Source organism: Mesoplodon bidens (assembly GCF_964165515.1).
Source record: "Mesoplodon bidens genome assembly, chromosome: 16".
Classification (NCBI taxonomy): Eukaryota; Metazoa; Chordata; class Mammalia; order Artiodactyla; family Ziphiidae; genus Mesoplodon; species Mesoplodon bidens.
The window spans coordinates 59,654,938-59,675,400 of record NC_138173.1 but is presented as its reverse complement, the minus strand read 5'-3'; the positions used below and the strand labels follow the sequence as shown (position 1 = coordinate 59,675,400).

At 42.7% G+C, this 20,463-nt stretch overlaps 1 protein-coding gene across 2 annotated transcripts in view; it reads right to left on the bottom strand.

The window, feature by feature from the left end:
- The window catches only part of DEPTOR (DEP domain containing MTOR interacting protein), a 203,252-nt gene that overhangs the window by 150,657 nt on the left and 32,132 nt on the right, over positions 1 to 20,463 (bottom strand). For both annotated transcript variants that reach the window (XM_081214281.1, XM_081214280.1), the window contains exons 2-3: positions 14,080 to 14,258; positions 12,934 to 13,057 (exon numbers count right to left, since the gene is read on the bottom strand). In XM_081214281.1, the coding sequence (XP_081070407.1) occupies positions 12,934 to 13,057; positions 14,080 to 14,258 (303 nt within the window). The remainder of the gene's footprint in view (positions 1 to 12,933; positions 13,058 to 14,079; positions 14,259 to 20,463) is intronic.

Genomic DNA, 20,463 nt, shown 5'->3' with positions numbered 1-20,463 from the left:
TGCCACGCAAAAGCAATCTGGGACTCATCTGGATGATTTTCTTCTCCTCTCCTCTTTCCCATCAGTACAAACAGTTCCAGGGTGACAGTGGCAAGGGGAGGGAGTCCTAGGTTTCAATCTCTGAACTGTGATTTCCAAGCTGGGGTTGGGCTCTGAGTTTCTTCTCTTATGTAATGAAGGTAATAATGCTTACCTCAGTGGGGTTGTGAAAATTAGAGGTAATCTGTGTAAAGCATCTGGTGTATTGTCTGGCACAAAGCAGCAGTGAACAAATGATACACACACACACACACACACACACACACCCCCCTGAGAGTTGACCCTTATCAACTCTTTTTTTTTTTTTTTGGCCTCTCACTGTTGGGGCCTCTCCCGCTGTGGAACACAAGCTCCGGATGCGCAGGCTCAGCGGCCATGGCTCATGGGCCCAGCTGCCCCGCGGCATGTGGGATCTTCCCAGACCGGGGCACGAACCCGTGTCCCCTGCATCGGCAGGCGGACTCTCAACCACTGTGCCACCAGGGAAGCCCCGACCCTTATCAACTCTTATCAATCCTCGTCAGGTTGGATGATAGTCCCAACCAGTCAGGAGAACCAATTCCAAGCACCCGGGGAGAGGAGGTGACAGGTGAAACATAGAAAAACCAAAGTTTAATTACTTACAAGGAAATTTTATACTCTAGAGAATGCTAACACTGAGGCGAAAGTTAATTTTATTTAGGAGATTGAATCATGGTAGAATACAGAGGACAATTTTATAAAAAATATCATTTGGGGGCTTCCCTGGTGGCGCAGTGGTTGAGGGTCCGCCTGCCGACGCAGGGGACACGGGTTCGTGCCCCGGTCTGGGAGGATCCCACATGCCGCGGAGTGGCTGGGCCCGGGAGCCATGGCCGCTGAGCCTGCGCGTCCGGAGCCTGTGCTCCGCAACGGGAGAGGCCACAATAGTGAGAGGCCTGTGTACCGAAAAAATATATATATATATCATTTGGGTCGTTGTTCCATAAGTGTGTTCAGTTTGTGAAACTGATAGAGCTGCACACTTATGATATGTGTGCTGCATATAATGATATACTATACTTCAGTACATTTAAATTTATAGTTAAAGTTTGACTACATATTTAACTTTAATAAAGTTAATAAAGATGTTATCTGGATTTTCTTTCTTTCTGGTCTGAAAGACTCTTTTGTTAGGGGCTCTAAAATTAATAAATGCTTTCTGTAGATTTGGTAGAACAAGGCCATTGTTTACACTCCCCAGCTCTGCGTGAAGAGACTGTGATTAAGCAAGGATGTTTTTGTTTAGCAAACAAAGCAAGAAAAACAACATAGCAACTACAGCAAGTGCCCTGCACACGAACCTTCAAGCTGCGAACTTTCAAAGACGTGAACGTGTGTTCCATCAACGTCAGGCGTGAGTGAGATTGCAGCTTGCCCTCCGTCTCCTATTGCTGAGGATCCTTCAGCTCTACCATCTCCCACCTCCTCTCCCTCCTCCAGTCAGTAACTCTTCTTGCCTGTTCACTCAATGCCAGCTGTTGTACCGTACTACTGTACTTTTCAAGGTACTGCACTGTAAGATTAAAAATGTTTTCTTTATTTTGTGTGTGTGTTTGTTTTTTAAGTATTAGTAGTGTGAAAAGTATTATAAACCTATTACAGTACAGTACTATATAGCCGATTGTGTTAGTTGGGTACCTAGGCTAACTTTGCTGGACTTACGAACGTGCTCTCGGGACAGAACTCGTTTGTATATGCAGGGGACTTATTGTATACCTCTTGGAATCATCTCTGCATTAAAAGACAAAGCCGCCTACCCAAGGAGCCTCCACACAAAGCTTCTAATAATGGAGGAATAACCTCCAACTTTAAAAACCCCAACGAGTCAAGCCTTCCCCTGGTATCACTCCTAGAAGGTCTACTTTTATTTTGCTCCAATAAGTGTCTCTCCTCCCAGGAGGTCCTTCCTTCTCTCCTGCTCCCTGTGTGTTCTTCTTCCCCTTTGTTGCAGAATGTTTGGCCTCACCTCACCCTGCCCCACCCACCTTAGATCCACTCACTCTAGAATCTCAACACTTAAAAACACACAAGAGCCATTTCCTCTAGAAACGACTCTGAGTTCTTCATCTCTTCCAGATGGAATAAACTGACACTTGATGTGAACTAGAGTTGTTGGGTTCAAAGCATACTGGAGAGAGACATTATGCCATTTCTACAGGTTCACTCAACTGGAGGCTTAAAGCATGTCACTTAGCCCACCTCAAATTTGCTTTCCTTCCCTGTAAATTGATGGGGAAAATCTCTCCCTCTTATAAGTACAGGAAGAATTAAACAAAATAATATGTGGAAAATATTTAGAATGATGCCTAATGCACAGAAGTCCTCAGGAAATGATGACTATGACTATTATTCTTACGCTTTGAATGTTTGTGATCAGAACCTACAATGAGTAAATATGAACAGAGTGATCTTAGAATAGCAAATATCTACTCCTGGTTTTCGTCCGATTTGCACATTCCAAGGTTAGGAAAGAAAGGGGCTGCCCACTGACTTCTTTCCTAAGTAAGGATGACCATGCGTCCATTTATCTATTCATCTCTTCAACAAACATTTATTCGGTATATGCTATGTACTGGACATTGAGGCTCTAAAGTTGTGTGTGACCTCAAGGTCCATGACCTCAAAGAGCTTCTAGTCAAGCTAGAGAGACTGAAACATCAAGCACAGTCACCTTGGAGAAATGTGGTTGCCGGGCTAGAACTCAGGTTGATGAGGGTCAGAAAGGGAGCCAAAGAAATTCATTATAATCCAACCATACTCCATACTCATACAACAGTGAGAGTATCCTGTGCTAATTCCAACCATCACATCATGCATGGTACACACTCAGAAAAAAACAGAAAGAGCAAGTGACTTTTCCATTGGTAGAGTGTGGGCAATTCCTCATGCCTGTCCATTCATGGAGATAGGAGACAACTCATTTCAGATCCCAGGTGGGTCTCACAGGCTCTGTCAGTCAGGGTCCCCTAGCAGGAAACTACAAAAATGTACAAGTGGGCTAATAAGAGGTAGTCTAGCATAAAAGAACTACTAAAGCTATGGGCAGGGTTAAGGGAAACTAAAGGAGATGGCAAAGGTCCAGACTAGCAGGCTGTGATCATTAACAACTCCAGGCCTCAGGATTATGGAGAGAGGGCAGTTTCCAGAGCCTAAAGGGGATAGATGTTAAGAAGAGGGCTGCCTGATGGGACCTGTGGCCTTCAATAGCAGGCAGTAAGCAGAAAAATAAGTACTCTGACCTTATCTCCTCCCTTCTACCTACTTCCTGCTAGTGCCTCCCACTGACCCAGCCAATGGCAATGGAGCCTGTTGACTCAGGCCATGTAAGTCAGCCTCCTGGGGCACACGAAAGGTGGGAAAAGGGTAGAGAATGATCTGGAGGACAAACAGAAATGTCCTGTGTACAGGCTGGGCATCTGACCATGCAGAATCGAATTCTTGCATATAAAGGCACGTGTTTTTTGTTTTTTTTTTTATGCAACCTGGGTCACACGAGGATACTTTCGACGATGTGCATTTTTCCTCACATATTGGAAACACAACACGTCCTGTATGAGGTGAGACTCGGCTGAACTTTATCTCATTTAGTCTTCATGACAAGTTTGCGAGCTATGTCTGTTCTTCCAATTTTATGGATGAAAACAAGACTCAGACAGGTTGAATGTCTTGATAAGTGGAGAAGAACTCTGACACACGCTTCTCCACCCGCAGAAATCTTAAATGGTTTTTCCATTCTACCAAGTTGAAAACTAACTACGGAGACTGATTGGCAAAATCGATGTTACAGAGACTTGGTTCGTCACCCTGCAATTACACAAGATCAGGAAAACTTGGCAGAAATGCCCGGCAATGAATCCCTGTCGAGGAATCACGTCTGCTGTTGAAGCAACAACTTGTGTCTACCTCTAAACCAAGTCATTTCTGAATAATCAACCAGAGCTAGAAATCTGTACATGACAATCTAGGGCTGATGACTTCTGACAAGCACAGCTGGCCTGCTGCCTGTACTGTATGTTAACAAAGCTCTAATATTATTGCCATATATTTATTATATGGAGGGAAAGTGTGGCATTGCCAAGAAGTAGTAAAGAATGATGTGATTTCCAAAACCAGACTCAAGGACTTAGGAGAAACCAGGAGACGAACACTTTTTTCAGGTCCATTTATTTATGTGTTCATTTATTTATTCATTTATTTATTTTTTGGCCACACCACGTGGCATGCGGGATCTTGGTTCCCTGACCAGGGATCGAACCCGTGCCTCCTGCACTGGGAGCGCAAAGTCCATTTCAGGCCCATTTAAAAATCTATAAGCTGCATATTGTTTAATATTGTTTAGTGGTATTCATTCCTGCTACAGCCTCCTTGGATAGAAGCTGCAGAAACTTTGTGAATTAGAAGCTGCAGACTGAAAAGGAGTTACATGCGGGCTTATGTGCTCTGGAGCTGGAGACCAGGGTTTGAAATGCTCCCCCAACACCCCACCGCTGATTTCTGGCTATGTGAAGGTAGGCAAGTTCCTTTACCACTCTAGCCTCGATTTCCTTATTTGCCAAAGGGAGAATCACATTTTTTATCTCATTGGTGTAGGACGAGGCTTTAATAAGAAAACACATGTAAAGGGCATGGTATCTAATAAGCACCAATAATGTCCTGTGATTGCTCCTTTCATCAATATCATCAGCATCTTCAGGCCTCCTCCACTGTCCCTTCAACTCCTCTCACCATCTTTTCAAGAATGTCTGCATAATGAACAGACCTGGAAGATAAAGATACTTCCTCCATCTGGGTCAGAAAGCAGGTTTGCTTGAAGACCATTTCAAAAGGTTCCTCGAGCCTGGGGCTCCTCTTCTGTAACCCAACCCTGGCAGGTGTCATCTGCACCTCATTGTGCTGTTCTTTGGGAACTAAGCCTTGGAGGAACTGTCAAAAAAATGATGATGCTCTGGCTACTGCCACTGCCGAGAGCAACAAATTGTTCTTTGTCCCCCAACCTGGGGGTCTCCTACCTGCATCCATGAAATGGTGGCAGGCAAACCCGTTAGCTTGCAAGTAAGATAAAATCTCAAGACTCATGACAGTTCTCAACGTGAGTTACACAGTATCAAAACTCATGCCTTGTCACCCAGACTAAATAGTTGCAAAAGGTAACAACTTTTTTGTTGTTGTTGTTGTTTTTGCAGTACGTGGGCCTCTCACTGCTGTGGCCTCTCCCGTTGAGGAGCACAGGCTCTGGACGCGCAGGTTCAGCGGCCATGGCTCACGGGCCCAGCCGCTCCGCGGCATGTGGCATCTTCCTGGACCGGGGCACGAACCCGTGTCCCCTGCATCGGCAGGCGGACTCTCAACCATTGTGCCACCAGGGAAGCCCGCAAAAGGTAATAACTTTTATTCTACTTGCACTGCAATTTTAGGACACCCTTCAAATCATCCAAGAAGGAAACATTTACTCCAAGATTCCGTGAAACCACTAATTAACTAGGAAGCACAAGCAAACTGTGAAAAGCTGTATATAACATATTAGAAAGTATTTTTATTACAGTTTGCAAAATAATTAAGATATACTTTGAACATAAAACTTGAATCAATTTGCAGAACTCAGGATCCCGGTTTGGAAAGCACTTTTATACTGCAAATGCAATAAGAGACAAAAATTTGGAGGCTTTTTTTTTTTTTTTTAAACTCCAGCTCCATGTTTTCAGGTTACACCAGCCATTAAGCCTCTTTCTAGCTCAGGTGCCCCATCTCTGCAATGGGATTAATTGTGCCTACTGGGTGTAACTCAGAGTTGTACAGAGCATCAAGCAGGTTAATGGACAAGATGCTTTGTAAACTCTAAAAAGGCAAGACAAAGTACACCTCTGACTCCTGTCGCTTACCATGAAAAGCAAGCTCTCTTTAGCTTTTTCATGGTACCAGCTCAGCAGCTTGTAGCAATCACAGCATGTAGAATCCTTTGTTCATTCAACAAATATTTATTGTGCCAGCCTCTGGGAGGGAACAGGAAAAAGATCCCAGGGGTATATGGTAGAGAAACCTCTGATAAGATAAAATACACAAAAGGGCTGTTCCCCTTTGTATATAGTTCTCCCCTTATATTTCTCTTCAGTTCTATGAAATAGAGAATATAAAGAAAGCAGTGGGAACTCAAAGAGATCTAATGGTATACAGGCACTTTAATTCTTCAACCAGGTATACACTCCTAAGCAGAAGAAATAGACTGCTGGTGGCTGGAGAGAGAAACTCCTGATAATAAGAAAACTAAGACCCTTTGGATGAAAAACTAAACTAATGCCCTTATGAACCAGACCTGGAAGGGATTGAACTCCATATTAAGACTGTGTTAAATTAAAATTGAGAAGTCACGGGGGGGAAGGGATAAATTAGGAGGTTGGGATTAACATATACACACTACTATATACAAAATAGATAATCAACAAGGACCTACTGTATAGCACAGGGAACTCTACTCAATATTCTGTAGTGACCTAAATGGGAAAAGAATCTGAAGAAGAATGGATGTATGTATATGTATAACTGAATCACTTTGTTGTACACCTGAAACTAACACAACATTGTAAATCAACTATACCCCAATATAAAATAAAAAAACAGATTAAAAAAATGAATAATAAAATTGAGAAGTCTCCTCTACGTCTGAAGATGAAATCAAGGTTAGTTTAAAATGTGCGTTTCAACTATTAGTTTTAGTAAGGATGGTCCAAATTGCACCCCAAACTCATATTCTCTTTTATAGCTACTTCTATTTATCAGTATATAGAACACTCGGTAATCCAGAGTTCAACTTTTTTCTTAAAGAGATCTGCTGTGCCCACTGATGCAAAGATAATCAAGTTTTGTACTTTGGAACATGCAACCGAAACACCTTCTACCTTCCGAAGGCAACGTACACAGATTCAATGTTGTTCCTTAAAGACACTGATGGTTTTTGTCCTTTCAGAGCTTTTACTGGAAAACTAAAAACTGCACTGTTTGAGAGCATGTGAGTTCTGTTCATGTGCTGTGTGTCGGGGGTATCTGTGCTCATGCAGAATTAACGGGGGAGCTGGAAGGCCCACCCGGGGAGATGCCGTGCCTTGGTCCCTGGACCTTCAGTCCACAACTGGCCACAGTGAAGGTCTGAGGAAGCCTGTTGATGAAAGCGCCTTGTGCCCTGCGTGGGCTTAGATGAAGTCCTCAAAACAACAGAGTGTGGGCACGGATCCAGGGGCAGACACCCTCTTTCTCACACTCCCCTCAAGCCGGCAGCAGGGCATGACTCCTATTCTAGGGGAGGCCCCGTCCCACATGCTTAAACTAATCAGTCCATGTAATCCCCACAAGTCCGTGAGGTTGATACAATCAGTATCTCCATTTACTACATGGGCAAATGGAGGCAAAGAGAGGGAAGGCCAAGGCACAGAACCAGGATTCACACCCAGGAAGCCTGGCTCCTGGGTCCTTAACTGCTATGCTAGGCTGTATCTTAAAATACTATCATAAAACAAGAAAAACAACTGTCATTTATTTATATTATGATTTACCAGTCTAATAGCAGCAGCTCAGATTTCGTGGGCTCTCAACTCTATGCCAAGCACTGTACAGACTGGATTTCATTTAATCCTTCCAACAGCCTTTCCAAGTGGGTCCCCCACTTATCTCCATTGAAGACTACAGGTCAGGGGCTTCCCTGGTGGCGCAGTAGTTGAGAGTCCGCCTGCCGATGCAGGGAACGCGGGTTCGTGCCCCAGTCCGGGAAGATCCCACATGCCGCAGAGTGGCTGGGCCCATGAGCCGTGGCCGCTGAGCCTGCGCGTCCGGAGCCTGTGCTCCACAACGGGAGAGGCCACAAGAGTGAGAGGCCCGCATACCACAAAAAAAAAAAAAAAAAAAAAAAAAAAGACTACAGGTAAGAGAGGTTCAAAGCCCACTCAAGGTCACAGAGTGAGCAAGTTGTGAGGCTGGGATTGAAGACCAGGACTGTGCAACTCCAAAACCCACACGCTCTGCCACTTGCTGTGAGAGAGAGGCCTCATGTCACCAGCTCCCCTACAATGCTCCTCACACTGGGACAACTTGAAAAAGTCAGCTTCTGCCCCTTAACTAGCATTCGTTGGAGTACCTCTGAGTTAAGGTAACGGAAGTGACGTAGACACTAAAAGGCAACACACAGAGTCACTGACTTTTAGCCCTGAGACGCAGATTTGTCCTGCAAAATAGCAGACTGAGAAACACCACCAGGGGTTAGAAAGCCAAGGTGCCCCCAAATCAGTATGTCTCAGCAAAACCCCAGCCAGAAACCACCAAGTTTCACAAAGGCCTATAAATAACACAGAACAAACAAGCCAGAGGAGAGCAAAAAGGAAATACTGACAATAGAACCAGGCCCTCAGGGCTGGATGGGAGGCTGGGGAAAGCACGGCCTGCACACCTGTCACCCTGGGTTCAGGCATCTCCTGTCCCCCTCGAACTGTAGCACCAGGACGCAGAAGTGACTTAACTGCTCTGGATCCCAGATTCCCCTCCTTCTGGGACAATAACGTAATGCCCCATCTATGTTATATAATTATCTACTATGTTATCACTATTATCATTACGGTTATTATTTACTACTCTATTATTACTCTGTTCAGGAGGTTCAGATAAAATAATCTAATGGCAGTGTTTTGAGCAGCTTAATGTACAAATAAAAGTCCCTGTTTTTTTTTATCATATTTACAGAACACCACATAGATTTACCATGAAGGAGGATCATTTTACTCCCCTTTTCCAAAGTCTACTTTAAAATCCTGGAATATTTTCAGTAAATTTTTATAGCAAATCTCATACCCAGATATTCACAAACTCCATGTTACATTTTTGAAGTAAACACTGGTTTCATTCATTTAATCTCCATTGAAGTCAACAGAAGAGATTTATTAATAGCCTAGCAACAATAAGTTTGGGCTCTAGGTTCAAATCCCAGCTGTTTGTTTTTTTTTTTTTTAAATGAATGAGGTGACCTTGGGTAAGACACTGAACCTCTCCTTGCAACTTTTTTCTCATCCATAAAATGGGAACAATGAAAGCATCTAACTAGGGGTTGTTATGATGATTAAATAAAATAGATTAGTCAGGATGTCTGATATATAGGTAGCAATCAACAAATATTATCTATTGTTATTACCTTAAAAGGAAAACAACTAAAGGAATATATCTTTCGTAAGACTCTCTTTCACTAATATTAGAGATATCCTAAACAAGGGTTCCAGCTAAAATAATAGAAGGGGAAAAAAGTCAGTTCTAAAATAAATAAAGTCCTTGAAAAGATGAGCTATGAACAAAATCAGCTATTCATTTCTTAATGTTATTTTTTAAGTATCCAAGACTTACAAAATAATAGTACATGCTGAGATTCATGGAAAAAAATGGCCAGAGAAACAAGGAAAATGCATTAAAAAACAGATAAGTGTATGTACCAAACAAAATTGATCCAACAGGTAAACTGACCTATCAATTCCAAAGGCCCTTAAGTTTGTTCCATGCGTGTTCTAGCAACCAAAAGTAGGGGCCAAGATTTGCGAGGTGGCAGTTAGGTCATGCAAGTTAAGTACTTATTAAATTACTTCTCCTAGTGCTAATTTTACAAGCAGTTTGAAGAAATAACTTTACTTGGAATTGAGACACTGAACACTAATGACTAGGAAGCCACTGCACACAGGAAAAGTACAGCAAAAAAAAAAAAAAGTACAGCAAAAAAACAAAAGTACAGATCAACTCGTCCAGGGATCAGAAAGTTTAGTCATCCTTTTCAGCAAATATTTACCATCGACAATTGGCTGGGAACACGTGAAACCATAAGAAATACAAAGAAGGATAAAGCAGTCTCTCCCCTTAAGTTTCTTAGTCTAATGCCGTAAACAAAACGAGATGAAAGTTTAACACAGTTCTTTCATGGCGTAAACACACAGTAGCAGCACCTAACTCAGTCTTAAGGGGACGCGGAAGGATTCTCAGAAAAGGTGGTATTGAACACGAAGCCAGGAAGTGTCAGAGTGAGGTAGAGAAAGGGCTGAGTGTGGCAGGAAGAGTCTTCTAGACAGAGGGAACAGCAGATGCAAAATGTACATCAGATCACCACTTTACCACTCCTTACTGTCTGATGGCCTCCCATCACACTTAAAATAACATTTTTGATATCATGGCGGTAAGGGCCCTTCACGAATTGGTCCCAACTCATCTCCTACCCGCCCCCTTACTTCTGGCCCTCTGGACACACTGGCCTCCTTGCTGTCCTAAACTACATAGAGCATATTCCCACCCGAAGCTTTTACCCTTGCTGTGTCCTCTGCCTTGGACGCTGTTCCACCACATACACACAAGGCTCACTTTATTCAAATGCCACCTCTTCAGGGACGTCTTCCCTGTCCCCCCGTCTAAAATAACCTCATCACCTTCAGTGAGTCTATTTCTCCTTCTATACTGAAAATCACCCATACTAAACTACATTCCTCTTCACGTGCTATCCCTTTAATGTCTGCCTCTTCAACTAGAATGCAAGGACTTCCCTGGTGGCACAGTGGTTAAGAATCCGCCTGCCAAAGCAGGGGACATGGGTTCGATCCCTGGTCTGGGAAGATCCCACATGCCGCAGAGCAACTAAGCCCGTGTGCCACAACTACGGAGGCCACATGCTGCAACTACTAAAGCCTGTGTGCCTAGAGCCCACGCTCCGCAACAAGAGAAGCCACCGCAATGAAGAGAAGCCTGTGTGCCGTAGTGAAGAGAAGCCCGTGCGCCACAACAAAGAGTAGCCCCTGCTCGTTGCAACTACAGAAAGCCCACACACAGCAAGGAAGACCCAGCGCAGCAAACAACAACAACATACTAGAATGCAAGGTCCATGAGGCGGAGGTTTTGTCTATCTCTGGTCCAGGGCACATTTCCAGTATATAACTATAACTGTGCCTGGCAGGTGGTGAGGGCTCAATAAATATTTGTTGAATAATTAATGAATTAATAAATGCCCTGAAGGCAGAGAGGAGACTTGGATGGTCTAGAGACACAGTTTAGTGTGAATGGCACGTAGGATGTATGGGGAGAAGCAACAGAAGGTAGGGCTGGAGTAAGTATTTTCTAGAGGGTATGAACAACTTTTTTCAACTTTTCTTATCATATCCATCCCATTAGTAAGAATAGTTCTCTAGGGACTTCCCTGGCGGTCTAGCGGTTAAGACTTCACCTTGCAATGCAAGGGGATGTGGGTTCGATCCCTGGTCGGGGAGCTAAGATCCCACATGCCCCGGGGGCCCAAAAACCAAAACAAAAAACAGAAGCAATATTGTAACAAATTCAATAAAGACTTTAAAAATGGACCACATCAAAAAATCTTTAAAAAAAAAAAAAAAGAATAGTTCTCTTTCAGACGTTTCAATTATTGCTAATCCCTGCTCCCATGAAGTGTTTACCCAGATCCCAAGAGATAATCTGTAGCTAGAGAAGAGTATTACAGAATCCCCTGGCTTCCTTCCATGGAAATGACATGTATGTTTTTGACAACATAAATTCTTATAGTTTGAAGAGACCATCAGAGTAATTTAAATACTTAACATCCGCTAGAATTTTCCAAAAGGAACTAAGAAAGTAAATGAAAGCGGCAACAAAACATACATACATACTCAAGCAAACAAATGGAGGTGTTGATGGATCCCTTCCATTCAAATTCATGTGAGTCAGGGAGATGAGGGATTTTCTATACTTTGATATAGAAAGCAAGGAATAAGAGAACTGGGAGAGCTAGTACATATTGGGCATTAATTGGTTGGCCAATGCCAGCTCCAGAAACCGAAGTGAACAGAACTGGCACAGAGGTAGAACACAGGACAGACAGAATCGAGGATAGTCATCAGTGTCATATTAATATCTGAAATGGCTATCCTCCATGGGGTCTGACAACATAGCAGAGTTACTGAACCAACTATTTAAGTACTTGACACAATTTATTCTTTTAATTCCCAGGACAGCACTAAACAACTAGGAGGGAGGGGCTATCACCCACTCCCATGTCATAAAAGAGGACACTGAGGTTTACAAAGGTAAGGTAACGGGGCTAGAACTCACACCCTGTCTGGCTCTTAACCATCCGCTACTTAATCCGACCACCCAGGTGCAGCTCCCTCACGCACCATCCCACTTATAGAGTAGGCTCTTTTATGTTATAAATACATGTTTTGAAAGGCAGTCAGAGTTAAGGAAAGGGTGCCACTGCCCCTGCACTCCTTTCTCAAATGGTTGCCCTTAAAAACAACAAGGAAGGTAGGGTGAGAAAGGGACCACGGAAACAGCAGATCAGCTCAGAGACAAACCAACTGGGAGATTCAATGTCCACTAACCAAAATACTCCTGGGCCACAGTATATTCATCTGTTACAAAGAGCCGAGAGATTATTCCTCTTCCACCACCCTGCTATCTGAAGTTCTCTCACTATTCATCTCTTGACCTGAACCTGAACTTCCCCTGTACTTGACACTGCTTCTCTAGCCATTTAAAAGATTAAACTTCTAAGTTATATACTAGAAGATACTTAAAATACTTAAAAGAGAACTGGCAACTGCATCACTTGATGGCAAACATTAAGTGCCAACCTTTTGTTTTCACTTCTGGAGTTTTGTTAAATAGACTTAAATGTAGAAATACTATTTAAATAAATTCTTTATTAAGAATCTTATGAAATCAACTTAATTTCTGGTAAAGAGAAAAGCAAGTGAGTGATAGAGTTTTCTCATATTAAAAGGCACAGTTATGTAACCATTCCACATGGAAGAGCCAGGCTGAAGTCAAAATGATAAAAGACTGAAATAGTCCTGCTTCTCTCTACAAGACTACAGCACATACTTCTCATACAGCCTCTGTCCTCTCATGAAGGCCTTCACTTCGTTGTCCAGTGGGAAGGTGCCATCATCCTTTCTAAAGCGATAGAAGAGTTTGACATCCTTGAATTCCTTATGCTCATCACACACTGAAAGACAATATACACAGAGAGGCAAATAAGAAAAAAAAAAAACCCTCTTATTTAATTACTCAAATGAAGGAAGATGCTAATTAAGATTTGTTTTATTACCTAATTTCTCAAGCACATGACTCTACGATGTAATACACAGTAAACTATTTAGCACAGTACCTGGCACAGAAAAGTGCTCAGTTTTATTAGCTATCATCATCATCATCTGTTAAAAGAGTCACAAAATTCAATTCATCATTCTTTCTACAAACTCTTCTTGAGCATGATATTGGGGTAGGCATCAGCCTCGAAGAATGTGAAATCTAGCGAGATTCAAGGAAATGTCGACATGTAATTAAAATATGGCGTGATCAGGCTATGAAAGAGCTGAGGAGATATTCAGTGGGAACCTAAAGGAGCACCCAGCACCCCAGCTTTGGGAAATGTACACGTCTCTGAAGAGTTTGAATGTAAGTGGAGACCTGGAGAATGAGTAGAAAACAAGCAGAAATGCAGACGGAGGGCATTCCAGCCCAAGAGAATAACAGCATGCGAAGGTCTTGGCCAGGATTAGAGATTTCAAGGAGACACGTTCGTGAATGTTCACTGAACCACTGAGAGTAACAGCAAAAACTTGGAAACAACTTAAATGTCTGTGAGTAGAACGGATAAAGGTGTGATGGCACGCACTGCAGCGAAAATGAGCAAACAAGATACACTATCAACATGAGTGAATCCAACAAACAGCAAATGGATCAAGCTGCACAAGAATAAGCATGCCTCTCTATAATGACTTAAAACATTTAAAACAATATGTTACATTGTTAAGAGATGCATCTACAGAAAGGAAAAAATATAAAGAAGTCCAAGGAAATAAAGCCAAATGCGTCTTGGAAGAAGGAAGGGAATGTAATTGGGGAGAGGTATACAAGAGACAAAGTAAGATGTTTATTTCTTAAATGGGTGGGTTCACATCTGAAACAGAAGATCCAGTCCTTTGTTTCGTCTCGAGTTACCTTGACAGTCGCCACCTCACTCACCGTGATGGATAATGCCCCGGTCTGCTAATTTCTGCATGAGTTTAATTGCCGTCTCTCTGTCAGAAGCCTCTTTGTGTTCAATCAGCCAGTCAATCAGTTCTTTCGCAACAAAACAGTTTGGGTAGGTTTTGAGATGATGTCGCCTATCTTTAATAACCTTTTCTTCATGCAGCCTGAGCCTGGAAAGAAAATTTGGCAATCAGTTGAGGAATTTTGACAACACATTATCATTAAGCCAATCCCAGAGAACAGGACAAAATGGAAGCCTGCGATGCATCAGAGTGCCGTCCCAATACCTTTATGTCAGTGGGTGATTTCCACACTGTCAGAGCCCAGAGGCCCCAGGAAGTGATTCCACCCACAGACCTAGAGATGATACAGGTAAAGGGGAGGGAAACCCAACCACGGACAACCTAGAACTCTCCTGTCACTCAGGAGACTGAGAAAAGCTTTCTCACCCCTACTCTGTCTCCACTAGTGGGCTTATGGTTTCAACCAACTAACAAACAAGACTCTAGAAACTTGCTGAAATGAGGTACTTCCTCTTCATCACAGACTGCTCAGGATCCACCATATTTGAATTCATTCAGTCACATAACAAATACGAATGAGTGTCTACCACCTGCCCATCAGACACTTGCAAGCATTAGAGACATACATTGGAAAATGGGCAAGATCCTTGCCCTTGCTGGCCTTGTTTTCCTAGGGGCAACAGCTAATCCTTTTGTGAGGCTCTTTACATGGATTAAATCACCTAATGCTCAAAACAACCTCATCAGAAGTCATTATTACTTAATGCTCAAAACAACCTCATCAGAAGTCATTATTACTATCTCCATTTTTTTTTTTAACAGCAAAGAGAACTGAGGATTCAGAGAGATTAGGTGACTTGTCACACAGCTAACAAATAGTGAAAGTGAGATTTGAACCCCGATGGGCTCACTTTAGAGTCGGGCTTTCCAACTGCCACATCATGTTGCCTCTCCCTAGGAAGGGATAACTGAAGAATCCAGAAGAGATGGATAAAAGCTGTTGGACAGGGCTTCCCTGGTGGCGCAGTGGTTGAGAGTCCGCCTGCCGATGCAGGGGACACGGGTTCGTGCCCCGGTCCGGGAGGATCCCACATGCCACGGAGCGGCTGGGCCCGTGAGCCACAACTACTGAGCCTGCGCGTCCGGAGCCTGTGCTCCGCAACGGGAGAGGCCACAACAGGGAGAGGCTCACGTACCGCAAAAAAAATAAATAAATAAATAAATAATAAAGATAGCATTTGAGCCCTTACTATGTGCCAGGCACAGTTTTGACTGCTTTATTGGCATTAACCCTCATGACAATTCCCCGAGGCTGGTAATATTAAAGCCACAAATGATACCAAAGTAGAGTTGTAATTATTAATAGAAAATAAATGAGCCCTAATAAAAAAAAAAAAAGAAAAAAAAAACACATTCACATCGGTGTGCTAAAGTCATCACATGAATCTCTCTAATTAATTCAGGGACAAAGACACTGAGTAATTTGTTTAACATGCTCAAAGTGGCAGAATGCAAAACATTAATTTTTAGACGGGATGTCTGTCAGGAATCTACGAATAATGAAGACCAATTTATTTAGAAATTGAAATGTGGAATAAGCTACCATATAATTTGGTGGAGGAGGAATATGTTATGAGCCAAGAGACAAGTTTCAGCTCCTGTAAATTTTCCAACTTAAAAAAAATGTATTAGGTAATGTTTAACTTTACTACAGAATAGAACCTTTCAGTTACTATCCTGTCAACCCTGAGCGTGGTGCTAATTCTTAAGCATACTTGATTCCCTCTGATTCCCGCCCTGCACAGTAAGAAGAAGCACTGGTCACTACCCCTGCAGCCCCACAAGGACCTGGTATATTTCCGTGTTTAGAAAACTGAGCAGAAATATGATGGAGGGGAAATAACTTTGAATCTGGGAGATAGCATAGAACTTGATCTTTTTAGACATGCTACCAGGGGTTAAAAATGTTCAGTAACTGTGCTACCATCTGTTTTTCTTTGATAGTCAGAGACACAAAATTCTAAAAATGAGCATTAAAAATTATATATTCCAGAAAAGCTATCCCAATAAAGAGGTAAGAATTTTCATACTCTAAATAACCAAGTGTTTTGCCTAGCACTGTGGGTACTTAATAAATATTTGGTGAACAAATAAATATACAGGGGGACTAAGAGAAATGACACCCCTTTCTAAAAGGTAGGGAGGCTTCTCACTAAAAAAGGGGGAGTTCCCACCCCACAAGTGAGTAAACATCTAATATCATGGAATTCATCTTTTGTAAAATAACTATTTATATGCTTTCACTTCTAGGGCAATCAATTTCCAAAGTTTTATTCCCTGTTGTGTGGATGTAAATGTGGTTTGTTTGTTTGTTTGCTTGTTTTGGCTGCGCTGTGTGGCTGTGGGATCTTAGTTTCCCGACCAGGGACTCAGCAGTGAAAGCGTGGAGTCCTAACCACTGTACCACCGGGGAATTCCTATGTATATGTGTTTTTTTTTAAAAAAAAGCATTTCCGTTTAGTTGAACTCAAGTTACTGCTTACAAATTTCCACAATATTTAATACACTAATATGCATGGAGATCACCAAGAAGGATAGGCAATATTTCAAAGTCTTGTGGAAAAACAGAAATTTTGCGTATAGTTGAGCCTCTCATGGAATAGCATTCTCTAGAAAGACTCTGTAAGATACTGAACCGGGGCTGAAAGCCATACTTTTAAACATAGTGTGTTGTCTGGACACGTCAGTCAGTCACCTTGTCTGCCATGCTCAACAGCCCCTTCGATTCAAAACTGCCTTCCACACCTTATCCACACCAGGCAGGGTTCAAACACCCCATGCCTGTTTTCTTTGCACAGGGCGGCACCTGCCTGGAAGAGCCCTTGACTTAAAGAGGCCCCTGCACACACCCACCAGCAGCTCAATGAGGGCACCAAGGCCACAAGTTTCTACCCAACTCAAGTGACAGTAATTAGCTAAGCCTAGCAGAATGGCTCCATCCAAGATTTAAACTAGAGCTGAAGTTTTCAAACCCTATTTGTGCTGGGACACTTTCTTCAAGTGGAACTTACCTAGGAGTCAATGTAGAAAACAGAGCAATGAGGAGTGCCCTGGCTAAAAGCGGGTAGGGCTCCCAGGTCCAGGATGTTTCCTGGTTTTCCCATTTGGTTCTCCCATGTATACCCTCCACATCCCCCAGACCATCTACATGGAGTTTTTAGAACACAGGTGAAAAATCCTCAGTATTACAAGACACTGAGGAAACTGGGCAACCAGGAAGGAGGGCGGGGGTGAGGCAGGCCAGCTCCAGGAAGCCAGAGGGCAGGAGAAAGAGCCCTGAAGCCACAAATGGGAGACAGCAAGAGACACCTGACACTGGAACGCCTTGGTTCATTAGAGTTTTCCAGTTCTTCTTCCAAGCTACATACACTCTAATAATAATCAGAACAGGACCAATCCTTTCAGGTGGCTGTAAAAGCCTTGACTACTTGTATCCAAAATAACTTCACCTACCCAGGCTCTAGGGAGGCCTTCACCTTGACCCCAGCCCGCCTCCCAAGCTTCCTCGCCCTCTCTCACCTCCAATCACAAGCGTGCCTGTCTCATAGTCTGGATGTCCTGGATTCTTCTCCATCACCCTCCATGCCCCTGCTCAAGGCAGAGACCCCTCTGCTTAGAATGCTCCCTCCTCCTGCAATAATTAGAAAAAAATTCTACTTGCTCTTCAGCTTAAAAGGTACCTGCTCGTGAACATTTTCTCAGCCTTCCAAAGGCAGAAAACAACCTTCACCCCTCTGCTGTCTAAAATACTAGTGGCTATTTTACAGCCACTAGTAAAGAATTCATCCCACTGTATTACAACTAGACGAAGCGAAGGATGCTAAGGGAGAGTTGCTTATCTGATTTTGCAATTCTAGTGCTTAGCACATAGTAGGGGATAGATACTCATTGATCTGAAAAATCAGGTAGTGCATGCCATGTCCTCAGCCTTGAGGTGCATATGGCAGAAGAGTCTTCTGAATAGCATATTGCAAATCGATCCACATTGAACCCCTGGGAAAAATAATCACCTCTGTTTTAGCTACATTTTCGACACCACTGGCTAAGGAATTTAAGTACGAAAACCACCTTCCCATCATTCATTCCAGACAGCTGGTTCACAGGCTTTAGAGTCAAGGTGATTCTGTAATATTCTATTCATGGCCAGCGAACCAGCTGCTGAAATTGCATCCGACAATTTCCTCTTCCAGCCCTAGGAGAACAAACACTACTGAGTGCAGGGTGTTAATAATCCTTAAGAAATTACTGTCCATAGGAAAAGAAATGCAGAAATTGTTTTTCAAAAAACAGCTGGTAGAAAACTGCAGCAGGTTGCAGGACTCAGGGAACAAAAGGGGGACAGAAACCACACATTCTCATTTAAAAACAGCGTCATAAATCTCAGCTGAAGTAAACAGTTTAATTAAAAAACACAGCATGCTGAACAGTGGGGCTGACAGTGTGAGCCTTGTGATTTGGGCAACAGCACTGACATAGATGTGCTTTAAACCAAAGCTATTGTCCCTTCCAGATGTTCAGCAACAGCCAATATCTGTCCCTGGGGGTCAGAGAACTTACAGAAAATCACTCTAAATCACCTACCCTTGAAAGGCCCCGAATCTAAAAGGATGAGAAAAAAGATAGGAACAAATGAAACCTAACACACTGCATTTCCTTTTTGTTTGGATTTATTTTATAATTAAAAATTCAAATTATCAAACTAATGCATGCTCCTGGTAGATTAAAAAACTTCAAATAAGTATAATCCAAAGCTGGGTAACTGGTGATGAACTGATACTTGTTGAAGCTAGGAGATGGGTGCATGGGAGTTTGCTGCACTATTGTATTTATTACTTTGGGATGGGTTTGAAATTTTCCTTGACCCCCACTTTTCAAAGGAACCCAGTATGAATAGTTGCTTATGTATTCTTGCAAAAATCTATTATGTCCATGTGTATGGTTATACATGTATACTTTTAAGTGAAAGGATCGTAATAGACATTTCAAGTAGTTTTGCTTCAAGAAGATGCTTGAATTCTCTCAGCCTGAAGAGAACAACAGAACAATACAGGCAGTGGTAGGAAGGAGAGTGCAGAAGTGGTTAATATAACCAGAGTACATGTGATTCTGGAGGGCCAGAAGGAATTGGTCTCAGACTGAGCGCGTGCGCGCACACACACGCGCACACGCACACACACACACACACTATGCAGAAAGCTTCAGTAACCACCTTCTATAGTTTTAATGTCAAATGTTCCATTAGTAAGACTCCTTTTCAGGAGGGTAGTAAGCAATGGCTCTATGAATCAGGAACAAAGTCCGAGTCATAAGTTCTACACAGGGCCCTTCCAGGGCTCACATCAAGTCAGTACAAAGCAAAGTCCCATGTACGCTGTGTGTCTTGTCACCCCAATGAATTGAGATGGTAAACACACCCAGGAAGGAAGCATGCTTGATTCCAAGTCTCATATATCACGCGCTGTATTTGAAATCATGATGAAGGAGCATTAGGAAAAATAATAACAGTAATACTTTACATCTGAACAGAACCGAACTCTATCAGAACTGAGCCTAACAATATCCCAGTCAATCAGGCAGGCCTTGTCATACTCATGTGACAGATAAGGAAGCAGGCTCAGAAAAATTACAGTGATGTACTCAACTCACATTTTTAATAAAGAGTAGGGTTAGGATTTGAACCCAGATCTTCTGATTTCTATGTTTAGAGAGCTTTCCATGCCATCAAACTTTAAATAGAAGCACCTGTCTTCTGCCTATTTTATGCTCATATAGGCTAAGAAGGAGAAAACATTCTAGTTATGCTAAAGTGCCATGGTAAGGTGAAAATGCATGCAATTTATACATCACACTGATACTACCACATAAATACAGATGGGGATCACAGAAGCGCCTACAAGAGCAGTCATCACGTCATCTTCATATTTGCACTGAGCCAATGTTGTATAATTAAGATGACACTCCTGGTGGGGGGGGTGCGGTGGACATGGACATGGTAAGTTACACCATCCCAGAGAGTCAGCATCAGTTCATGTGGAACATATAACAAACACTTTTCAATGACATGCGCATAAAAGCTCATGAGGCCCTTTAAAATCCATCATCTCATCCTTAAGATAAGATGTAAATACAGGGTCAAGACAGGAAGGTCCCTAAGTCAGCCTTCCTTATGTCATTAGACCTGAGATGTTCACTGATTTTTTCCTCCACGTGTGCTTTTTTCTAGGAGGTGTCCATTTCCAAGGAATAAAGAACAGTAGCATCGACCTCCAGCTCGGATCTCTCCCTCTGATGA